Source organism: Physeter macrocephalus, chromosome 5 (genome assembly GCF_002837175.3).
Source record: "Physeter macrocephalus isolate SW-GA chromosome 5, ASM283717v5, whole genome shotgun sequence".
NCBI lineage: Eukaryota > Metazoa > Chordata > Mammalia > Artiodactyla > Physeteridae > Physeter > Physeter macrocephalus.
Genome location: NC_041218.1, coordinates 93,223,699 through 93,247,960, shown reverse-complemented (window position 1 = coordinate 93,247,960; position 24,262 = coordinate 93,223,699). Strand labels below are relative to the sequence as shown.

At 39.3% G+C, this 24,262-nt stretch overlaps 1 protein-coding gene across 3 annotated transcripts in view; it reads right to left on the bottom strand.

Moving 5' to 3' along the window:
• Positions 1 to 3,370: 3,370 nt before the first annotated feature.
• BCAP29 (B cell receptor associated protein 29) overlaps positions 3,371 to 24,262 on the bottom strand; it is a 42,071-nt gene continuing 21,179 nt past the window's right edge. For all 3 annotated transcript variants that reach the window (XM_024115965.3, XM_055085084.1, XM_024115966.3), the window contains exons 7-8: positions 8,134 to 8,234; positions 3,371 to 3,648 (exon numbers count right to left, since the gene is read on the bottom strand). In XM_024115965.3, coding sequence (XP_023971733.1) covers positions 3,613 to 3,648; positions 8,134 to 8,234 — 137 coding nt within the window. In that variant the 3' untranslated portion in view covers positions 3,371 to 3,612. The remainder of the gene's footprint in view (positions 3,649 to 8,133; positions 8,235 to 24,262) is intronic.

Here is a 24,262-nt window from a genome sequence, read left to right as displayed (position 1 = left end):
AGGAGACCTGTGATGGCATTTAGGGCTCACTCAGATCATTCAGGATAATCTCCCCATCACAAGAGCCTTAACTTCATCACGTGGTTCGCCATATAAGGTAATATTCACTTTTTTGCCAGAGGAGAATATTCACAGATTCCAGGCATCAGGACATGGACATCTTCTGGGCGGCTGTTTTCAGTTTTGTAGTGTTGGAAATCACTTTTGGCTATACAAGGAAAGACAAAGTCATATGTTTAGAGATCAAGGTGGAAAGCAATACTGTGAAATAAATGCCACTTGGTAAATTTAGAGAAAGAAATGCTAAAAAAAGAAAATGGTATTTTCATTAGTGGTGTTTCAAGAATTCTAGGAAAGGAAGGCTGAAGAACAAAAAAAATTCAAAAGGGCTTCATGGCCTTCAAATAACTCATTCTAGATATTAGTCAAGGCATAAAAGGACAGCTGTATTTATGCATTGCATCGTGGGCCCTCAAACATAAGGTGTGTCACGTGTCAGTTGGGCCGGGCATGGCCGTTCCGTTGTGGTGGGATGTAGATGGGAGGGATGCTGAGACGGCAACGGACAACGGGATGGGAAGGCAGAACCAGACCAAGCCCCAGAGGTGGAGCAGGAGGACAGGAGCAGGTGCATCCACGTGGCTGTGGCTCTGAGGTCCAAGGAGGCTGTGAGGTCTCAGCAGGCAAGCAGAACAGCACCGGGATCACAGCATGGGTCTTTAGAGATCCAGGCAGGTTGGTGGCATCAGGACAGCACCATAGAAAGCAGTTAAATTCCAGGCTCTAGACTGGGGTTCCAGGTAATCTACTTACCAGTACTGGGGCCCAAGACAGAGGCCGGCAAGCAATGAGGATGACTAACGCCAAATTCTAGATGCTCAGCTAGAACTTCTTAAGTGCGACTTCCTGGAGTCTGGAACTTCAATGTACATTTGCAAGTAGGGACAGAGTCTGACAAAACTCTTAAGCAACTTATAGCAAAGAGCAAGAATAACACGTCTGTGTTTGAACCTATAATACAGCCTAAGATATAAAGAAGTCATCTCTGGGACTTCCCTGCTGGCGCAGTGGTTGAGAATCCACCTGCCAATGCAGGGGACATTGGTTCGAGCCCTGGTCTGGGAAGATCCCACATGCCGTGGAGAAACTAAGCCCGTGCGCCACAACTACTGAGCCTGCGCACTAGAGCCCGCAAGCCACAACTACTGAGCCTGTGAGCCACAACTACTGAGCCCGCCTGCCACAACTACTGAAGCCTGCCTGCCACAACTACTGAAGCCCGCACACCTAGAGGCCACGCTCCGCCAACAGGAGAATCCACCGCAATGAGAAGCCTGCGCACTGCAACAAAGAGTAGCCCCTGCTCGCCGCAACTAGAGAAAGCCCGCGCACAGCAACAAAGACCCAGTGCAGCCAAAAATAATTAAAAAAAAAAAAAGAAGTTATTACTGACAGGAGGAACAAAACTTAATATGCAGTCTAACTAAATCCATGGAATACGTGTTTATTTATAATAATAGGATTTGCTAAACACCCTCACCGGCGAGGAGAGTCATAAGAACTAAGAAGCAGAGCTCGAGAGGCCTTCAGTGTAGTGTAAAATACACGACATGGGAGCCAGACTCCATAGGCCAAACCTTGGCTAGTACATGGCAATATTTTGTTTAGCAAATTACAGCTAATTTGTGTATGAAAACTAGAGTAATATCTGGGGAACCAGGACACCTAAATTCTAGACTCAAATCCTAGCCCTGGATCTAACTATCCATGTGAACTTGGGAAAACTGCATACACTTTTCAGGCCTCAGTTTGCAGACCTGGACAACTGAGAGGGCTGAGGACTAAGAATACTTAAATGTATACTTTAAAGTGTTTTCTGGGAATCTTTCAAATCCTTATGCTCTTCAAAGAGCACCTGGACTTTCCCCTTGCTGAACAGTCTGCACAACTTTGCGAATCACTGTGTTATCTTAGTTTATATAGTAACGCTGACCTAAATATTATGATTCCCATTTCGGAGGTGAGGAAATGTAAATCTAGCAAGTTTGAATAATTTGTACAAAATCCCATGGCTAAATTAGTGCTGAAGCTAGGATTATTTAATTTGGTTCTGCCAATTCTAAAGCTGTGTTTTTTCTACTTTCTGTATGTTACTCTGTCATTAGACTTCATTTCTGTTCACCGGGCCAGGATCACAAACAGTATCTATATCCTTAACTAGGTAGATCACACTTTGATATTTCTAAGTTGCTACTTGTTCAGTTCTCTCCTCTGTCAGCGCTCCCTTGCCTTGTTATTTACGGTGCTGTCAGCCCATATGGTCTAACTCCCATTTCTTACTCTGCTAAATGTCTCCTACATGTCTGTTTTCTAGCAGTAACTCCTTTTATCTGAAATAAAATTCTTACGTACTTGCTCACTTCACCCACTTTACAGTGAAAAAAATTAAATATGCATAAAGTTGGTGCTAAAATGATAATAAATAACAAAGGATAAAACAAATACCAGAAAAGTAAAAACTCCAGTAGTTATTTTCCATTTTCTTTTATATTTAGGTCTTTATGAGACAAGGAAGATGGTTTTTCAAGTCTAAACACTGGAACAACCTAAATCGCATTAATATACAATCATCCTCTCCTAAAGAAAACTAAATGAATATTTGAATGGAAAAACAGTATTTAATGTTTAGCTTTCACAATACAGAAACATCTTGGCAAAACTGTGACACCACTGTTTGTATATTTGAGGTAATATTTGTATAATTAGCAACTCTCGCAGCAATGGGAAACACTGCTTTTTGGATCATTATACATTTCCAATTCAAGAATTCCACGTTGTTGTAAAATAATTTCAGTTTAGTGCTGTGGCAGTTATGCAAATAGATGTAAACTCCATTCCCAGATGAACTTTAAAAAAGCAGAATCTTTACTAATTATGTGTTAGTAACACAAATGTCAACAAAAATAATCTCCAACAGGTGCAGAAGCACAGTAACGAAAATATAATTATCAATATAGTTGTCTTATGACAGTCAACTGCAGTACCATCAGGCTTAAAAAAATAAAGCTTAAGGTCATTGTTTTTATTTTTTCCTCTGACTCTTCCCTATAAACATAGTAGCTACTTCTAATCATTTATCCTTAATCTCCCTATGAACAAACTTGCTGATATTGAATACAATTTTCAAATACACCATTGTCTGATTAAGTAGAGTAGTATTATTACTGGAAATTCATCAAAGCTTTTAAGGCTTATTTAATGGTTTCATGCAACTTAAAAATCTAAGTTTGGAAGTAAGTGGCTAATGAATTTCTCCTTTTATTGGTAAACAGCCACCATACACCAGTGTTACTATCAGTATCTAGATAAGGTGTTTAACATGCTTATATTTCACTTGAGAGCTAGAATACAGACTTTACAATATATCTGAAACATCATCAAATATTGTGATAATACCATTATGATAACAGCCTATGTGTGTGGCATTAAAAAAAATATTGGCTGGTCATAGACAGTATGTTTTTCTGAACTGAACTTTAAGTTTTCTAGAGGCTAACATGATAACAAATTTATCCTCTTGACATGGTGTATCACAGTCTTCTTTCATAAAGTTCACAGGCTTTTCTTATTGCCTTTCCCTGCACGATCCTGCAAGAAAAAAAATGTGACAGGTAGTTAGAGCAAGAGTGAGAAACACATATAAATATGACAAGGACTTTTAAAAAACATCCTCTTTTCTGTGTATAGTTATTAATTACGAGAATATCAAATTAAAACATAGATTGAGAAAGTCTCAAATTTTAAAGAACTACAAAATGAGTAGTTTTACTTGAAAAGGTCCTTAGAGGGATAAAAAATAACATTCTTGATAAGTTCATCTTTTCCCCTGCTTTAATCTATTTTGCTTTCATTTCACAGGTTATACAAGGAAAACAAAATTTCTAAAATTTCCCTCTTGCAAATTTAATGAAGATTTCTGGCAAAGAAAGAATGAAGAGAACCAAAAAACCCATATGGGGTGGCCTTGTTTTTTTTGTTCTTCAGATATTTGCCAATAGAACTGGCTTCTCAAATTATACTCTTTGCTGATCTCAAGATGACTGTAATACATGATTTAAAACTGGAGGAAAATGGGATAGAAGTTAACCATAGAGATCATTTGCACGAAGAAGGTAGACATCTGCACTGAGAAAAAATATCACAAACAATGGAGTTCTGGGGTTACTGTTGCACCCGGGAAGCTATCAAGCTCTCGTTGGGGCTGAGCATTTCTGCTTTCAGAGCAACTTCAGTAACATCAACTTTAAGCAATCGAGTCAGGAGACAGCATTAGAGGAGGTATATGAGTAACAAGGTACCACTTTTATGTGTTTACATGTATCTTACCACTTTAGATAAAAAGCACAGCTTTAATGGATCTGCTATTCTGGATAAGTCCCTTAAGTGAAGGGTGATTTTCCAAAATGAAATTTAAAAAATGACTAGTGCTGGGCTTCCCTGGTGGCGCAGTGGTTGAGAGTCCGCCTGCCGATGCAGGGGATGCGGGTTCGTGCCCCGGTCCGGGAAGATCCCACATGCCGCGGAGCGGCTGGGCCCGTGAGCCATGGCCGCTGAGCCTGCGCGTCCGGAGACTGTGCTCCTCAACGGGAGAGGCCACGGCGGTGAGAGGCCCGCCTAACGCCAAAAACAAAAAAAAAGGCTAGTGCTGATGGCTTTGTGCTGCCAACGATCCTGAGTACATTCTTTTCTAGAAGACAGCCAGGGCAAACAAGGAAAGGCAAAGACTACATATTTCGAAGGGACTATTTTCTAATATTTATTTAGTGCCTATAACAAGAAGGGGATCAGATGAGAAATCTAAATAAATTTAAAAGATGTAAAGTGGGATTTGTTTACAGTAAAGAAACAAGTTTTCCTCTCTTCCACCTGTTTCCTTAATGTTTTAACAGTCCTTTATTTTATGATTATTTTATTTAAAGTAAATCAAGTATATAAAATTGGAAAGTGAAGTTTCCCAATGAACTTTATGATGTAATTCAATTATTGAGGTTGGTCTGACAATTGAAGTAAAATTCATGAAGGACAATTTGGTACAGCTTTTTACTGTAGATGGTCTACAGCAATCTTTTGCTTCTCAGCTGGGTTCAGAAGGTGAATATCAAAGTGTAAGAGTCACTTTTAAGAAAATGGTTCTCATTTAATGACACTTATATTTCAGAATCTTATTCAGGTTCTCCTACTGGACAATGGAGGGTTAAGTAGGTGGATGGGAAAAAAAAGTGTCCAATAGAGAAATAACTCATAGCACGGTACAGTTGTAGAGAGTTTTTCTTGTTTAAATATATTTAAAGTGCTTTCTTGCCCAGGATCTGATTTAATGCTCATGAAATATTATAATCCTCATCTAAGTACTGAAGAAGCCAAGCTGCATGAAAGTCAAATGATTCACCCGAGGTTTACAGAACTGGTCAAGCATGGAGCTGAGAGCTTTTTTCATCAGATATTTATCACAGGGAATTGGTTTTATAGGTGGTGAGAGAGTAGACACACCACACAGGGTGGTAAGACACCTCAGGTATTAGCAACGGCAGAAAACCATTCTTTGGGCTGGAGGGCAATGGAGGAGACAGTGTTAACGGATCCCAGGAATGAGGTTCCACCAGGTGGAAGACGCCCAGTAGGAACTGGGACCATGGAAAGAGATGAGGCTGCTGTGGCAGATGCCACCCGAAGCGGAGAGAACAGGAGACTTTCTTGGCTTTCCCCCTCCTCCTGCCTTCAGTCTTCTACCAGTGCCTCCCTTTGGCTGAATCTGCCCAGAATCCAGACAGCGGACCCCAGAACCCACAGTCCAATGACCAGCACAGGTGAAAGAGCATAGTGGTTAATGATGGAAGTTCTGAAGAAAGATTTCCTGACTTTAAATCCAACTTTGAATGCTATCACTTTTCAGTTCAGTGACTTTGGGTACATTATTTAACATCTCTAGGTCTCGATTCCCTCATTCACAAAATAGGATATTAAAATATGTATTTTATCAATAATTTGATGGGCTATGAAGGAGAGAACGCAGATAACATATATGAAGCCATCAGCTAAGTGCTTGGTCCAAGAGCACACCCTCAGTAAAGGTCATCCATTAAGTATTTCAAAAACCTGGATACAACGCTTAAATGCACCAAGGCCCAACTCTCAGCCTGGCACCTGGCATATCTGGGATGAGGACATTTTTTCAAAGACACAGGTATAAAAACTACTTTCTTGGGAAGGGATTACTCATAAAAACTTTTGAACATCTTTTATCAGGAATGCATAAGCTGCAAACTGAAGCTTTTTTGGGGGAAAGAAAATGGGTTGAGGGTATCTTACTATCACATACACTCTTGAGGGATTAACAGAATCATTGGCTGTTACCACAATGGGACATTCTCTGCTTCTTTCTCCATCCAGGGATCTAAACGTTTCTGATACCCTGGGCAGAGACCACCGGTGTAGATGCTCACCCTTGTTGACTACACCCTGATGTCACAAATGGGAGGGAAACATAGTTCTATTTCTAGGCGAGAGGCTTCTAAAATGTTTCTTCAGTTTCCATGGTGGATCTTTCAGTATGCAATGGAATAATTCTCATCATGCCATGGGGAAGTCAGCAATTTCAGGACCTCTGTGGTAGAGATGGAGAAAGGGTGGTCCTGCTGAAAATTTAGCTACCTACTCCAGAGCATGAGACCTGAGCTCTTGGTGTCCTGTGTCTGGAGCACACAGGGTATCTATCCTTCTCTGGTCGCCCTACTGTCAAAGTAGGTCAGTTAAATCAGACATGCAACTCAGCTGGGAATACCAGATTACAAATGTGCATCAGATTATCTCTTGACTGGCTCTAATCAAGGCCAAAGTGGCTGGATGAGAATAAGTCATTCTTTCAGTAAAATTTCTACAGAGGAATTAATACTGGTAATAGTGATAATTATGATAACGGCTATCATTCCTTGGGTGTTTACTATCAGCCAGGCACAATACTAAGCACCCTACACATTCTATTTAATCCTCCCAACAAGCCAGTGAGCCAGGTGTTATTACTGTTCTGATTTTACAGATGAAGAAACGTGAGCCCCAGAGGGGTGACATGACCTACTTGGGATCACAAAGCTAGTAAGAAAGTTATAGTTATTCCAGGCCTGTCTGACTCCAAGCCTATGAATATCATGCATGTTTGTCTTGTGCCAGGCACAGTGCTGGACCCTGAAGATACAATGACCACTGACATGCAGGGAAATGAGTCCTGGTACTAAGGCTTCTAATACAGTGAAATAACTGTAGAGCTGTAATTGCTAAAAAAAAGCCCTCACTGAAGGCCATAAATGCTGCCAATTTCTAAGGATAAGCCCAATCTTAAAGCAGAGGAGCAGAGACCCTCCATCTTGGGAGGAATTGGGAGGGCCAGGGGTGCCTCTGGAGTGGTCTCTTCCCCGAATTCTCCCCACATGTGGTCAAAGTGGGCTGGGAAATCAAATCAGGTTAGAGGCTGGCAGCCCAAGAAGGAAGCAAAGACAAACCCAACATGGGTGAAGGTAGGGAACTGACTCTTGCTGGACTGAAGGGGAACAGAAAGAAAACCATGGCCCCTGACGCTGTGACTTCAACAATAAAAAGGTTTTCTCCATTTCCATCTTTCAACTCAACTCTGGAGGTAAAACATATACTTGAATGCCTCAGGCTTTGTCCTAAGATATTTCAAACAGTGAGATAGAAGGAGTACCGTAATGTGGGTCTTCAATTTTTGGCTTTATTTTGGCATGCATATGGCAAACATTCTAAATGGCAAAACTAAATTTTTCCAGAACCAGTCTGGTTTCCAATGCTGCTGTTTTTATGGCTCAATTCTTTTGCTTAAAACTTTACCCCAGCTAGAATGCTGTAAGTTAGCATGTCAGTAATTCTCTATGTTATGATTATTTTCATGCAATATCCCAATCTTCAAGTAAAAATTGGCTTATTTAATCACTTTGCAAAGTTAGGATTAACTATCAATACATCCTCTTGGCTTGCGAAGGGCAAATAACCCAAATAATTGACTTAGGTAATTAATTACTATTTAAAAAAGCTGAGGCTCGTAAAATGGTTGTCACTCACCTGAAGTTCTGAGTGTTCTTTCAGGAGCTGGTCATATTCTTTCAAAAGTCTCTCTGATTGCATCTTCATTATCGTCATGTCATTTTGTGCCTTAGAAAGGGCTAGAAGAACATCGAATAGAGTTGTAAAATTTTTATTTTGAAATAATTTCAAATTTATGGAAAACTTGCAACACTTGGAGAACTTCTTTGTAGCCTTTACTCAAAAATTCACCAACTGTTGACGATATGGTACATTTGTAATTGTATTCTCTATCTCCACACATGCACAATCATTTTCTTGAACTATTTGAGACTAAGTTACAGACATCATGCTCCTCTACCCTTAAGTACGTCATTGTGTACTTCCTAAGAACAAAGATATTCATCATATAGTTAGCAAATTTAGGAAATTTAACATCAATACAATACTCTTTATCTAATCTACCATCCATATTCCAGTCTTGGCAACTGTCCTAATTATGTCCCTTTTATCATTTTTTCAGTTCTAGTCCAGAGATCCAGTCCTATATCAAAGATTAACAGTAAGTTGTCATGTCTCTTTAGTTTCCATTAATCTGGAATAGTTCCTCAGCCTTCCCCCTGCCTTCTTCTCCCCTATCTTTCAAGACATTGACATTTTTAAGAATGCAGGACACTTTTTTTTTTAATAGAATGATTTCCACTTTGATTTTGTCTGATGTCTTCTCATGATTAAATTCAGGTTATGCCTCCCACTTACATACAAATATGACATAAATGATGCTGAATGTATCTCAAGGTATCACATCCAGAGGCCCATCTGCCTCTCACTGGTTTTTCCATATTACAGTTATTTTCCTCTTTGTAACTAAGAAGCAGTGAGAAGACAATTAAGACTATGTAAACATCCTGTTCCTTGTCAAAACATCCCCCCTATATTTAGCATCTACTGATCATTCTTGCCTAAACCAATCTTTGTTGTGATAGTTGCAGAATGGTGATTTTCCAACTTCATCATTCCATCCAAATTTATCAGTCAGCATTGTACTATAAAGAAGAGCCTTCCTTTCTTCTCCATCCATCCATCCATCATCAGTATGAACTAATACATTCCTATTTTTTCAGTGACTTATAATTCATTACTATACTTAATTTCCCCCAGATTTGGCCAGTGGGAACTTCAGGCTGGCATCTATGTCCTTCGACTATGCCCCCAACAGTTTCTGGCACAAGATGTTCCAGGCTTATCCTAACACCTCCCAGGCTCAACCTGGACTCAGGCATTATAGAACAGAATTTATCAGAAGGGTCTGCTTTTGAAAAAACTGAGGGTGGAAAAAATATTTTATCATTTTTACTAAGGGATGGGTGACAATATTTCCTTAAGAATAAAGACAATCACTTTCTTATACAAAGTTGAAACATATGGGGTGTATAAGTGGCACTTAAAGACTTTAACCTCAAGATGATACACAAATATGGGTACATATTATCTTTGTCTACCAAAGAGCTACAATCTAAGTCAGCAAATTAGGTAGAAGTTAAAATATATATATATGATAAACATTTAAGTCAACATATTGTGTAGAAGCTAATGAGCAAATGTGCAGAAGGGAAGAGTAGTGTAAGATGGACTGGAGAAATTCTGAGAATCCTGAACTAGCTCTACATACAATTCTGCACATGTAGCCTTCATAAGTTCTGCATTTGTAAATTTTTTAGGGTAGGATTTTAGGAAAGAAAGTGGGATTTATAAAATTTAAGTCACTTTTTTGGCAAAATGAAATTACTGTTTCATTTCATTTTCAGGTTCTGTTTATCAACAGTTTGATTGCCTTCCCTCCTGAGAAGCCATCATATGTTATAGATAAGTATGTAAGTCACTATCAACTGAAGTGCCTTTTGTATCAATACTTTCTAGACTATTTTGTCAAATTAAACTCTCTGCATTGTTCTACATCTGCATTGTCCAATAAATGTTCTACAACTGTGCTGTCCAATATGGTAGCCACTAGCTTCATGTGGCTACTGAACACTTTAAATGTGGCTAGTGCAACTGAAGAACTGAGTTTTAAATTATATTAAATTTAAATTTTGATTTATTTATTTACTTTTAATTAATTTATTTTTGGCTGTGTTGAGTCTTCACTGCTGTGCGTGGGCTTTCTCTAGTTGCGGTGAGCGGGGGCTACTCTTCGCTGTGGTGCGTGGGCTTCTTATTGTGGTGGCTTCTCTTGTTGCAGAGCACAGGCGCTAGGCGCGCAGGCTTCAGTAGTTGTGGCACGCGGGGTCAGTAGTTGTGGCTCGCAGGCTCTAGAGTGCAGGCTCAGCAGTTGTGGCGCATGGGCTTAGTTGCTCCGTGGCATGTGGAATCTTCCCGGACCAGGGATGGAAGCCGTGTCCCCTGCATTGTCAGGTGGATTCGTAACAACTGCACCACCAGGGAAGTCCCTTAAATTTTGATTTAAATAGCCATATGTAGCTAATGGCTAGCCATAATAGACAGTGCAGCTTTATAACTTCCTCCACATTACTTCTATAGATCCATAAATCTAAACTAGGTATTAAAAGTTGAATTTGACAAATTTTATGTGTCACTTAGTAAAGAAAGGCATGGGTTAGATGTGGAAGAGAGATTTTTGGTAGTTGGTTAGATTTCATAGGAACCACACCCACAATATAAAGATTTATATATTAGTTTTCAATCTGTGCATAAGGCCTTTCCTAGATGATACTTTTTTTTAAATCAATAAATTTATTTTTGGCTGCGTTGCATCTTCATTGCTGTGTGTGGCCTTTCTCTAGTTGCGGTGAGTGGGGGCTACTCTTCGTTGCGGTGTGCGGGCTTCTCATTGCCGTGGCTTCTCTTGTTGCGGAGCATGGGCTCTAGTTGCACGGGCTTCAGTAGTTGCGGTGCACGGGCTTAGTTGCTTCGCAGCATGTGGGATCTTCCCGGACCAGGGCTTGAACCCATGTCCCTTGCATTGGCAGGCAGATTCTTAACCACTGCGCCACCAGGGAAGCCCCCTAGATGATACTTGAAAATACAAAACATGGTGTTATCTTCAGTTCCTTCCTTACTAAAAATGTTTACGATCCTGGACTTACTTTGGTATATAAAAAGCAGGGACTTCCCTGGTGGCACAGTGGTTAAGAATCCGCCTGCCAATGGAGAGGACACACACAGTTTCCATCCCTGGTCCGGGAAGATCCCACATGCCACGGAGCAACTAAGCCCGTGCGCCACAACTACTGAGCCTGTGCTCTAGAGCCCGTGAGCCACAACTACTGAGCTCATGTGCCACAACTACTGAAGCCCGCGCGCTTAGAGCCGGTGCTCTGCAACAAGAGAAGCCACCACAATGAGAAGCCCACGCATTGCAATGAAGAATAGCCCCCGCTTGCCACAACTAGAGAAAGCCCGCATGCAACAACAGAGACCCAATGCAGCCATAAAGAAAGAAAGAGGGCTTCCCGGGTGGCGCAGTGGTTGAGAGTCCGCCTGCCGATGCAGGGGATGCGGGTTCGTGTCCCGGTCCGGGAAGATCCCACATGCCGTGGAGCGGCTGGGCCCGTGAGCCATGGCCGCTGAGCCTGCGCGTCCGGAGCCTGTGCTCTGCAACGGAAGAGGCCACAACAGTGAGAGGCCCGTGTACTGCAAAAAAAAAAAAAAAAAAAAAAGAAAGCAAGCAAGCAAGCGAAGAAGATTCTACAACTTAATAATGTCTGAATAGTCTGTAACAGTGGTTTTAAAGATGGTCAGGAGGTTGTACTGAACAGTTCATCTTAATGTTAAAAACGATTTATACTTAAATTTTAAAAAAAATTTGTTTTATTTATTTATTTTTGGCTGTGTTGGGTCTTCGTTTCTGTGCGAGGGCTTTCTCTAGTTGTGGCGAGCAGGGGCCACTCTTCATTGCAGTGTGCGGGCCTCTCACTGTCGCAGCCTCTCTTGTTGCGGAGCACAGGCTCCAGATGCACAGACTCAGTAGTTGTGGCTCACGGGCCCAGTTGCCCCGCGGCATGTGGGATCCTCCCGGACCAGGGCTTGAACCTGCGTCCCCCGCATTGGCAGGCGGATTCTCAAACACTGCGCCACCAGGGAAGCCCCAATATACTTAAATTTTTGAAATGAATAAATTAGGAAATTCTTAGATATCAACTCATTAGTTCCTTATTAAAGGAACTAATCTTAGATATCAACTTAGATATCAACTCAGTTGATATCTTAGATATCAACTCATTAGTTCCTTATTAAAAGATACTATTTTTCTCATGATTTGTTAGGAGAAAGAATGAGTCAAGTGGAACTACAAATCTGTAGAAGAAGCTGGAAAACCACTTGTATCTATCCAGTCTATCCAGAAGTTTCTTCTCATCACGAATGGTATGAAGCTATAACAAAACTGCAGGCAAATCCTGTTTTACTTGCACTTATCAAGCCAAGGCATGAACTGTGTTTCTTATTTTATTTTGTATTTCAGTGGATATTAGTAAACCTAATGATTACTATTTTACTGATTTCACTCTAATTAGGAGAGGATGTTACTGTCTAGGAGCGTTTTGGACTGTTTCCTAGTCCTTTCTCTACCTCTCATTTTAGAAAAATTACAATATTCTGTTTTTGTTGTCTTCTACCTCCTTCTGGAACTGCCTTCATGACTAAGGGATTATATAAACTTGTTATCTGACATTTGAATATGCTTGTTTTATTTTGAACCATGTTATTTTGGAAACAGCATATATATGGAACACATCAGACAAGGAGGCTTGAGGTGATACATCTAAGTCACTATTTCAATTTTCTCATCTGCAAAAATGAGCTGCCATCATTTGCCCGTAGCATTATGGAAATGTTGAGATATTTCATGAGAATACTGGCCAGATTCATTTATGTTCACTGGGAACTTTTTGAGGCAAAAATCATTTATTAATATAAAGAATAACCCCAATTAATGTTACAGTGACATGTAGTAAGCCAAAATGTTTGTGTAAAATGCCATGTAAGCCGGCCAAAAATATTTGTGGTTTTCCAAGTGCCAAACTTACATTTATGGAGCTATTTGCACAGCAAGAGGAGTTGATGAGACCGATGCACTGGGTAAATGTATTGTATCACTATGTTGTCTACGCAGGATAACAGACAGTATCAGCTAAACTCTGCCAGGAAATGTAAGAGAAAATTTTTAGACACATTGGCATGGCAGCTCAAGCTGGCTGCTGTACACTAGCTATAAGGATTGTGCTAGAGAAAGAAATTTTTCAAATTTTAATTTGAAAAATTTCCCTACATCTAGTGTTGATTTCTTTTCAGTTCATTTGGTTCTATTTTTGAGAACTCGAGAGTGACGTACCAGAGCTCTTCAGTACTTAATCCTCACATGTACTGTTCCTTTACAGGGACCATCACTGGACCGTTAAGCTACAGTAATGCTTCCAAAATACTTGGAAAGTAGACACACAAACTTCTGTTCAGTAAGGGACATAAAATGTGGTTTTAATTATATTATGGTTATTTTTGTACAGGCCTATATTGTCAGGTAAATGCAGGTAAGGTCTGTTTTATTTATCACTTCAATTATCACCCACTCTTTTTTAACCTCACATCCATATGTTGATAAGGTGTGTTGATTCTACTTCCTTTTTATCTCTCCAATCCATCCACTTCACTCAATCTCTGTTATCACTGTCCTCATCTCTAGTTTAGATTATTGAAATGGGTTCCTCACCTTGTTTCTCGGCTACTCTAATTCATTGTCTACAGTAATGTCAAAGTGATTACTTGCTCCTCTACCTAAAAACCCTCCAGCAGTGCTCCCCCCACCAAAATGTTAACATATAAACATGGCACATGATGCCCTTTATGATGGATCCTAGGCTTACTTTTCAACTCTCACCACTACCTCCATCTTATTTTATGCTCCAGCCAGAGTGAGCACCTTGTAGTACTTCAAAAGGCATACTCTTTCAGTTACATGCTACTCAATTTTGTTAAAACATCCTTGCCCATCTCCTTTAACCTCCCTGCCTGACTCATTCTCTCCCATTTCATCTGGCTAATTAATATTTATCCTTTGAAATGTCAAAAAATTATCCTTGATCTTTTCTGTTGGCTTCTACTTCATCTTGAGCTTTATTTTATTATAGGACTTATCATGCTGAGGTATAACTATGTCCCTACTGGACTGTGGACTACTCAAGAAACAAAGCTGTGTCTTGTCTCTCTGTTCTGGGTACCCAGCACTGTGCCTAGCACATGGTAGGTGCCTAAAATATGTTCCTTGAAGGAAGGAAAGAACAGACAAATGAAAAGTCTAAGCTTTAAGCATCTGAAAAATTCACTTGTGTGGAACCAGTTCATTTTTTGAAAATATGATAAATGTCAGGTAAACAGTGAGGTACCACTTTAGTCACTTGACAGGAATCTTGGTTGCAACTAAACCAAATTATATCTTTAATGGAAAAAAAATTCAGGCTAGTTGGAAAGTCACAAAGCAAACAGACCTTTCTTGATATTTTGATAAATATATAATCATGTTGCAAATATCTCATGCTAATTCAGAATTAAAAACAAAAATCAAACAAATACTATTACAGAATCCAGTTTAGTTAAAAAAAAAAAAAGAAAACACTGATTCTATGGGGCAGGATATATACAAGATAAGCCTGGAGCACCTTGTAAAGTCAGAAGGATGTACTCAAAAAAAGATAAAGCAAAAAAAAAAAAAAAAACTACAATGATGGGGACACGTCAAAGAGACACAGGAGCCAACTGAAGGAGCTCCCAATGGCTAATGCTAAAAAAATGACCTGAGCAACAAAATAAATGAGTATTTTTTTCTTTTGTTTTTTTTACAGCCTTGTTTATTCCCAGAAGGCCTCAAAAATCTGAAGCAACAGTCATGCTTTATCCCTCCCCAGATGAATCTTTAGGAAAAGGCAAAAGATTCATCTGATTATGAAGAGAAGCACGAGTATAGATGAAAAGAGTATTAAATTATAATCTACAGTATAAAATGAATACCCATGAATAAATAAATAAATAAATAAATAGGGGTAAATACACATATCTGTGCAGAAGAGTTCCAAAAATTTATGTAGATACTCTCACCTCCAGGAGGTAGGGCATAACCCCCCACTTCTTAAGCTTGGGCTACAAATAGTGACTTCCATCCAAAGACTACACTATGGGAAGAGGGGGGAAAAAAGTAACTTTGCATGGAGAAACCTGACAAACACTAACATCCGCCAGGCAATCAAGGTCAAATCAACAGTGATAAATCATGCTGGTATTTATTTCTGGAATAACGTGATGAAAATGGCACTTTACCCTCTGTGACTTTCCTCTCCAGTCCCATAACCCCAGTCTGACCATGAAAAATATCAGACAGCTTCTGATAGAGAAACATTCTGTAAAATAACCAATACTTCTCAAAACTGTCAAGCTCTTCAAAAATAAGGAAAGTCTGAGAAATTATTATAGCCTAGGGGAGCCAAAGGAGACATAAAGCTAAATGTAATGTGGTATCTTGAATGAAATCCTAGAACAGAAAAAAGATGTGAGGTGAAAACTAAGGAAATCTGAATAAACTATGGACTTTGTCAATAATAATATATCCATATTGGTTCATTAATTGTATAAATGAACCATATTAATGTAAGACATGAATAATAGGAGACACTGAGTGTGAGGTATATGATAATTCTTTGTACTATATTGCGTACTTTTCTATAAATATAATCTGTCCTAACATAAAGTTTATTTTCAAAAAGTACAGTGGGAAAAAACCCCACACAAAACACATGTATACAGGACAAGATATAATAAAATTCATTAGGCTATAAGTACTATCTTAGTAAGAACCTATCAAATATGACCCCTTAAGTTCCGTGTTTTAAATAAACAAAAACTTAATTAAATTTTTCTTTTGTGTAAAATCTTCTGATGTTTTAAAATTATTATATTATGTAGTTAAAACCCCACCAAAGTGGTAATATTAAAAAAAGTCAGTGAGTAGGGAGTGAGGCAGTAGATAAAAGAAAAGCAGATATTCTAGTAAAGAAGCATGAACCTCACTATTTATGATAGCTAGGTCATGGAAGCAACCTAAATGCCCATCGACAGACGAATGGATAAAGAAGATGTGGTACATATATACATGGAATATTACTCAGCCATAAAAAGGAACGAAATTGGGTCATTTGTAGAGACGTGGATGGATCTAGAGACTGTCATACGGAGTGAAGTCAGTCAGAAAGAGAAAAACAAATATCGTATATTAACGCATAAATGTGGAACCTAGAAAAATGGTACAGATGAACCGGTTAGCAGGGCAGAAATTGAGACACAGATGTAGAGAACAAAAACGTATGGACACCAAGGGGGGAAAGCCGAGGTGGGGGATGGTGGTGTGATGAATTGGGCAATTGGGATTGACATGTATACACTGATGTGTATAAAATTGATGACTAATAAGGACCTGCTGTATAAAAAAAATAAATAAAATTAAATTCAGAAAAAATGAGGTAAGCCAGATCATGAAAAGTGATCTAGATATTGCCATAGACAAAAAAAAAAAAAATGAAGCATGAACTTAATACATTTCAAGAATATCAAAGTGTAGGTCACTTAACCTTCATGAATAAATCTTATGTGTAAGAGGTTTAAGTTACTTAAGAGGAGGGTTGAGGGGCAATATGATTATAAATATCTTAAAAATATTTAAAGTTAGTGTTCGTTCATAAAAACAGTTTTTATGAAATCTACATTAGGGTCAATTTGTACAACAAATACAGAAGGGCTGTGAGAATTAAGCTCCTTAACAGCGATGAGAAATCTTTACTGTTTTCATCAAGAATATGAAGAAGGAAATGTTTTTCCCAGTCTCTAACTGCTGAGAGTCCATGAAACATAAGAGCCCATCCAAAGATTCCTACTGTTCATGACTAGAGAAGATGAAGCTGTTACACCGGTGAAACTGCCCTAAGACAAGGGAGTCATCCACTCATCTATCCATTCAACAATGTATGGAATGACTACTAGGCATCAGGCATTCTCCTAGGTGTTGAGGATGAAAAGATAGGTAGGGTCTTAGCTCTCATAATACTAATTTTCTAGTCAGAGGAAGATGCACAATAAAGCAAGCAACCAACCAACAGTGAGTGCCAAGTGTCATGAAGAAAGTTAGAAGAGGGTGATGTGATAAAGAATGACCATGCAGCCACATGAGATGGAGTACTCAGGAAAAGTTTCTCTGAAGTGGTAAAATTTAAGCTACTATCAATTCTGTCTGCTAAGGGCACCTAGAAGTAATGAGACCCCAGTAGCAATGAGCACACCTAGGCTCTAGATATTATTTTCTAAATACCATTCTCTACCTAAAGGCTCACTGGAGAAATGGTTGATTCAAGGGCTAGAGGAGGAAAGGTACAAGATAAGCTTGGACTACCTTGTTATACCAGAATGTATGTGCTTACAGAATGGGGGCATGACAAAATGATACGGGACCCAGCTTGAAAAGACTTCCACTGGCCAAATCTGAGACAATCTGAACAATAAAATATAATGCTTACAATGAATTATAACGCAATGAATATATTACACAAGCAAATCAATAAGTAACTGGGGGAAAAAGGGAAAGCTCCTCCTTTAACAATAGAATGGAATCTAAAAATGGAGAAGGAATAAGAGAATTAGAAAATCCCCATTTGGAAAATATAAAAATAATAAATGAGAGGAAAATATGAAGAGAAAGAAAAGGATAAGGCAAGTGTAAGGTGTTATTATCATTTGGGTACAGGGCATTTTTTGGGGTATTATTTTTGCATTTCTCCTGTGATTTGAATTGTGTGATTTGAATTTATTATGTCTGAATAAAAAGTTAAACGGAAAAAAAATAAATTGCTATGAAGTAGAGCAGAGAAATGGGGCAGTAAGTGAAGGAATATGAGACAAAAGGAAGTTTTTGTTTTTATTTTTTGGGATAGGAGATGCCAGAGGATGTCTGTAGGGTGATAGGAAGTGAGGAAGTAATTGCAGAAACAGAGTCCTTGAGAAGGATAGTGGGGTTGGGAGCCAAAGCAGTAGAAGAGGGATTGAAACTTAATCCACAGTAACCCAAGGACAGGTAGAGTTTGAGCCCAGCTGAGGGAGGACAGTAGTTTTGGTGGTGAGAAGATGACTTTTTTGATTAATTCTTTGTGCCCAATGAAGTAGAGTGGATTTAGAATTTAGAAGTGAGATGAGAAGATCTAAAGTAGTTCTGGAGAGTGAAAAAGTGAAGATTTTAGAGAAATTCAATAGGACTGTCACAGTGTTGAGGGACCATCTGAATGCAGTGACCATTTATTTAAAATAAGAAGTTAGTTCCTTCAGCAATGCTGAGATGCTTGGGTGCAGGTACCAAGCGATGGATACCTGACTATCACCAGAGCTCGGTCCTTGAGAGAGGAGGGAAGTAGAGGAGGAATGGGGGAGGGGGGAGGAAGAGGGGAGGAAGAAGAAGGAGGTAAGTAGTTTGCAAGAGCCTAATTATGATGAACCAGTGTTTGCGGGTGAGATTTATTCATATCTATTAGATAACAGGCCTAGAACACTAAGTATGTGCTGGGGACAAAGAGTTGACTTAGATGTGACCCTTGCCTTCACAGCACTTACAATCTAGTAAGGAAGATAAACAAATGAAAAGTAATTTCTACAGAGTACACTATTAAGTTAGTATCCATGCAGAACTATGGAGGTCCAGATGGAAGCCACTCAACCCAGCTTGAAGGGAGAGAGTTTCAGGGAGGCTCCTTAGAGGCGGCGATGCTGGAGCTGAAGGATGAGCACAAGCTGGCAGAGTGTGAAGCAGAGGGCAGGAGAGGCAGACAGACCTGCAGTCCTGGGCAAAGGGGAAAGGTGATGAAACACCACTGTTAGGAGAACTACAAGCTCCCATATTTAATAGAGTAGGGGTATAAAATTTAGACTGGACAAGGGTGGGGCAGGCAAAATTAGAGATGACGCTGGGGGGCAGGTCTCAGAAGACCACGTGTTCCATCCTGAAGAGCTATAAAGGTCATAGGAACCAATACAGAGTTTTAAGAAGTGAAGAAGCATAATCAGATCTGTGGTGTTGCCACCCTAGTGGCAAAGTGAAGAAGCCAAACTAATGGCAGGGACATGCTTTAGAAGGAATGGAAAGAAAGCTGCCCAAACAATTATACTAAAGAGTAAACATTAATGCATGAAACCAATTATAGCTCAATTTGTCACATGAGCAAAGGCGAAATGAATGATTTTGTGTGTGTGTCTTAATTTCTCTACCTATTGCTAGGTATACTGGTGCCTGCCCCTACCCTCTGGGGGACTATGAACGTGAATGAGGTTTATGGGTGACGTGCTTTGGGGTTTTAGAAAAGACAGGGATGTAAGGCATGCTGATACTTATAAGGATTACTGGGACTCGGGGCCACGGAAGTGATGAGCAGGCTTTATAATTTAATAAATAAAATCAGCCCCACTGTTATGCTATTAGCGAATGAAACACCAATGAAGGCATGAAGACTTCCTTCATTAATCTTAGCTGGGTTGCTAAGTAATGTATTTAAGAAAAGAATTTTTGGGCTTTCCTGGTGGCGCAGTGGTTGCGCGTCCGCCTGCCGATGCAGGGGAACCGGGTTCGCTCCCCGGTCTGGGAGGATCCCACATGCCGCGGAGCGGCTGGGCCTGTGAGCCATGGCCAATGAGCCTGCGCGTCCGGAGCCTGTGCTCCGCAGCGGGAGAGGCCACAACAGAGGGAGGCCCGCATACCACGAGAAAAAAAAAAAAAAAGAAAAGAATTTTGGCTCTGTGACTTAGCAAAGAATAATTACAAATTATATCAATATGCTGGCTTTGCACTTAAAAATCAGGGTGTACGTTTTAGGCAAAGTACTGTGTAGGTATAGCTTTATACAAACTGCTTTGAAAAGGATATGCTTTATAAAGCAAGTTCGTGTGTAAGCAGAAGCAACACGTGCAATCTAGAAGAATTTACAAACCATCGTATGTGAGAATTGAAGGAGTCAGTTTACTTTGACTGTAAACAAAGAACTAGTTTTACTATATATAAGCATATACAATTTCTTAAATTATCTGAGCAACATTCATTCAACCAGCACTTAAGTGCACAGCAATTTTTATAACAATATTAAGCAGAAACCAATCTCTTCAACACCATTATTTATACTGAAAAAGGTATTCTTCCTTATTTGAAGATCCTTAATAGGGGTCAGTAAACTACTCCTGTAAAGGGCCAGACTGTAAATATCTTTTATTCTCTGGCCGCACCACTCGGCTTGTGGGATCTTAGTTCCCCAACCAGGGATTGAACCTGGGCCCTCCGCAGTGAAAGCTCGGAGTTTTAACCACTGGACTGCCAGGGAACTCCCATATTTTCAGCTTTCTATGCCATGCAGACTCTGTCCAGTTTACTTAACTCCACAGCCACAGAAAATATGTAAACAAATGAGCATGGCTTTGTTCTAATAAAATTTAATTTCTAAAATCAAGGCAGCAGGTTAGATTTGGCTCATGGGCCATAGTTTTCTGATCCTTCTCCTAAGACACACTTCTAAGTCTTACCACTTTTCTCTTAGATTATAAATTTACTGAAAAGAACTATAAATTAAAGTATCACAGCATGAGAGGAGAGGAGGATCCAAATTACACTGTAAATTTTAAGAAACCTCCTAAGAAGTTCCCCATTTTACCCCTTCCATTTTTGCTTATAGAAAGAACAAAGGCTATACAGACAGTGGATGCTGCAATGAGATTTAGTTTTACGAAGAAAAGGCTTTTCCTTCTTTAATTTTCCAGCTCATTTTCCTAGCTGATTGTTTTCCATCCATTTCAAAAGTGTTTTTAGAGCAGAGTTGTCCAGCTTAATTTCTGTACTGCACTTGGCAGTAAACATAAACCTGTTACAAGCTGATCCAATCTATATGTCCATCAACATACTTGGAGAACTATGCTTGATTATATTCTTATCACCTGGAACATTCTGTTATTCAGTGTGCATTTAGCACTCTCCACTCCATGTTTTTTAGTAAACTAACTCATGTATCACACAGGCGAAGAAATAAATTGTAGTCACTTTATGTATATATGTTGGATCCATCCATCTGGGTTATAAAGCTCTTCAGGGAAGAGACTGTCTTCTCTTGCTTTAATTAAGCCCCTCTGTAGACCTAATGAAAGCTTTTCCTCAGGTAGCATCAGTCATGCTTGCTGGTATTGTCAATGCTATGAAAGGTATCCTTGAATTTCTGTCTTCAGTTACTATCTTCCCTGTAGCTATTCCTCCTGGTCACTGGATGACACTTAAATAGTTTATTTTATATAGGGCCTGAAAACAGATAGGAAGCTCACAAAAAGGAAAACATCACAACTAAATGGGAATGTAATAGGGAACAGCAGGAGAAAATATCACCATGACATATTAGTGCCAGGAAAGCAGTCCACAGCAAGAAAGCCTCCTTCTTCTGGTTTGACAATAACATCAACTGCATGTGGAGATAATATAAACTAATAAATGGCAATATATCTTTCATTTAAAAATAGAAAACCAACCTAAGAGCTAAAACCCTGACTAAAATGGTGGGTCATATATTTTATTTGCTTTAAATAACTGATGTACTATTAATTACATATAGTCTATTGCCACATCCTTCAAATAAACTATGCTATTCTTTTAAAATATGGACTTTTATTTTTCAGCTAACAAAGGAAGGGAAGGATTTGTTAAAGAAGCAAAAACTTCCAGATAAGTAAACAGAGGAGAAAATACATGTTTTTTCTTATTCAAAGCATAGAAACTCATTAAAAGGTCATAAAACAAAAACATAATATGACTAAAACTACCAAATTTTTTAAAGCATTGCAAAATTTAAAATAAGATGGTGGCTTTGATATAACTGCAAGTTAAAGATAGTTGAATTTACACCCACAAGAATCCGCAACTGTAAGATATGCTTAGTTTGGACTTTGAGAATTTATTTTTAGATAGATAGATGGCTCAAATAGTTCCTTTGTAAGGAACTCAAGAAGAAGGAATTTAGGGTTACTGATATACAGAATAGTAATTCCCTTGTAATATTCTCTCTTATCTTGATCTTCAATTTCTCTTGTAAAGCACTTCAACTATTTTCACTCCCTGGTCCCTATGTTAGTATGACTTATTTATTACTGGCATTAGAGGGTGATGATTTTTTAAAAAAAACTTGAACATCTTTAAGGGTAGTGAAGTTGGTCTGTAAAAGGAAATGCTAGAATGCTAGTTGTTTTCAAGGTAAGCCACAGTGACAGAGAAGCATTTATCCAGGAACAGAGTTGAATAAACTAGTTGAGAGTGGAAAAAAATAAACCCTCTATTTGGTAAAGGAGAAGTTTAAATAGGATTAGAAGATTCCATTTCCTGGTCCAAATCTAAGGTCCCTGTTATATGCTGCCAATACTTAGGAACACAGAATGGGCCTTTACAATCAGTTTCTGTTCTGTTTGTATACACTTTGTTTAGATAGCATTTAAAATTTGCTTTATCTCCAGCAATACCACTCCTGGGTATTTATCCAAAGAAAACTAAAACACTAATTAGAGAACATAAGATACATGCACCCCTATGTTCACTGAAGCATTATTTACAATAGCCAAGATATGGAAGCAACCTAACTGCCTATCAAAACATAAATGGATAAAAAAGATGTAATATACACACACACACAAACACACGTGCGCGCACCCATGCAGACACACACACAATGGAATATTTTTTTTTTTTTTTTTTTTGCGGTACGCGGGCCTCTCACTGCCGCGGCCTCTCCCGCGGCGGAGCACAGGCTCCGGACGCGCAGGCCCAGCGGCCATGGCTCACGGGCCCAGCCGCTCCGCGGCACGTGGGACCCTCCGGACCCGGGCACGAACCTGCGCCCCCCGCATCGGCAGGCGGACTCCCAACCACTGTGCCACCAATGTAATATTAATCAGCCATAAAAAAAGAATGGAATCTTGCCATTTGTGACAACATGGATGGACCTAGAAGGGATCAATGTTATGCTAAGTAAGGTAAGTCAGACAGAGAAAGAGCAATACTGTACTATTTCACTTATACATGGAATTAAAAAAAATTAACAAACATAACAAAACATAAACAGAGTTTTATATATAGAGAGAACAAAGAGGTGTTTGCCAGAAGGGAGGGGAGGTAAGGGAAAGAAACAAATAGGTGAGGAGATTAAGAAGTACAGATTTCCAGTTGCAAAATAAATGAGTCACGGGTATGAAATGTACAGTGTGGGGAATACAGTAACTATGTAATATCTTTGTATGGTGACTTATGGTAACTAGACTTGATTAAACTTATTGTGAAGATCAGTTTGAAATGTATAGAAACAGCAAATCACTATGTTGTGTAAAAGGAACTAACATAGTGTTGTAGGTTAATTATACTTCAAAAACAAACACACTCATAAAAAAGAGACCGGATTTGTGGTTACCAGAGGTGGGGGGGAAGGGGAATTGGGTGAAGGCCGTCAAAAGGTACCAACTTCCAGTTATAAAGTAAGTACTAGGGATGTAATGTACAACATGGTAAATAGAATTAACACTGGTGTATATCATACTTGAAAGTCGTTAAGAGAGGAAATCCTAAGAGTCCTCATCACAAGAAAAAAAATTATCTTCTATTCTTTAATTTTGTATCTGTATGAGATGAAGGATGTTCACTAAGCTTATTGTGATAATTGCTTCATGATGCATGTAAATCAAATTACTAATCTGTACACCTTAAACTTATACAGTGCCATATGTCAACTATATTTCAATAAAACTGGAAGAAAAATAAATAAAATAAAAATTTGCTTTATCCTCAATAGGTATGCTTTTTATTTTTTGGCTGCGCAGTGTGACATGTGGGATCTTAGTTCCTTGACAAGGGATGGAACCCGCATCTCCTGCACTGGAAGCACAGAGTTTTAACCACTGGACTGCCAGGGAAGTCCCTCAATAGGTATGCTTTTTTTTTTTTTTTTTTTTTGCTTTACGAGGGCCTCTCACTGTTGTGGCCTCTCCCGTTGCGGAGAACAGGCTCCGGACGCGCAGGCTCAGCGGCCATGGCTCAGGGGCCCAGCCGCTCCGCGGCATGTGGGAT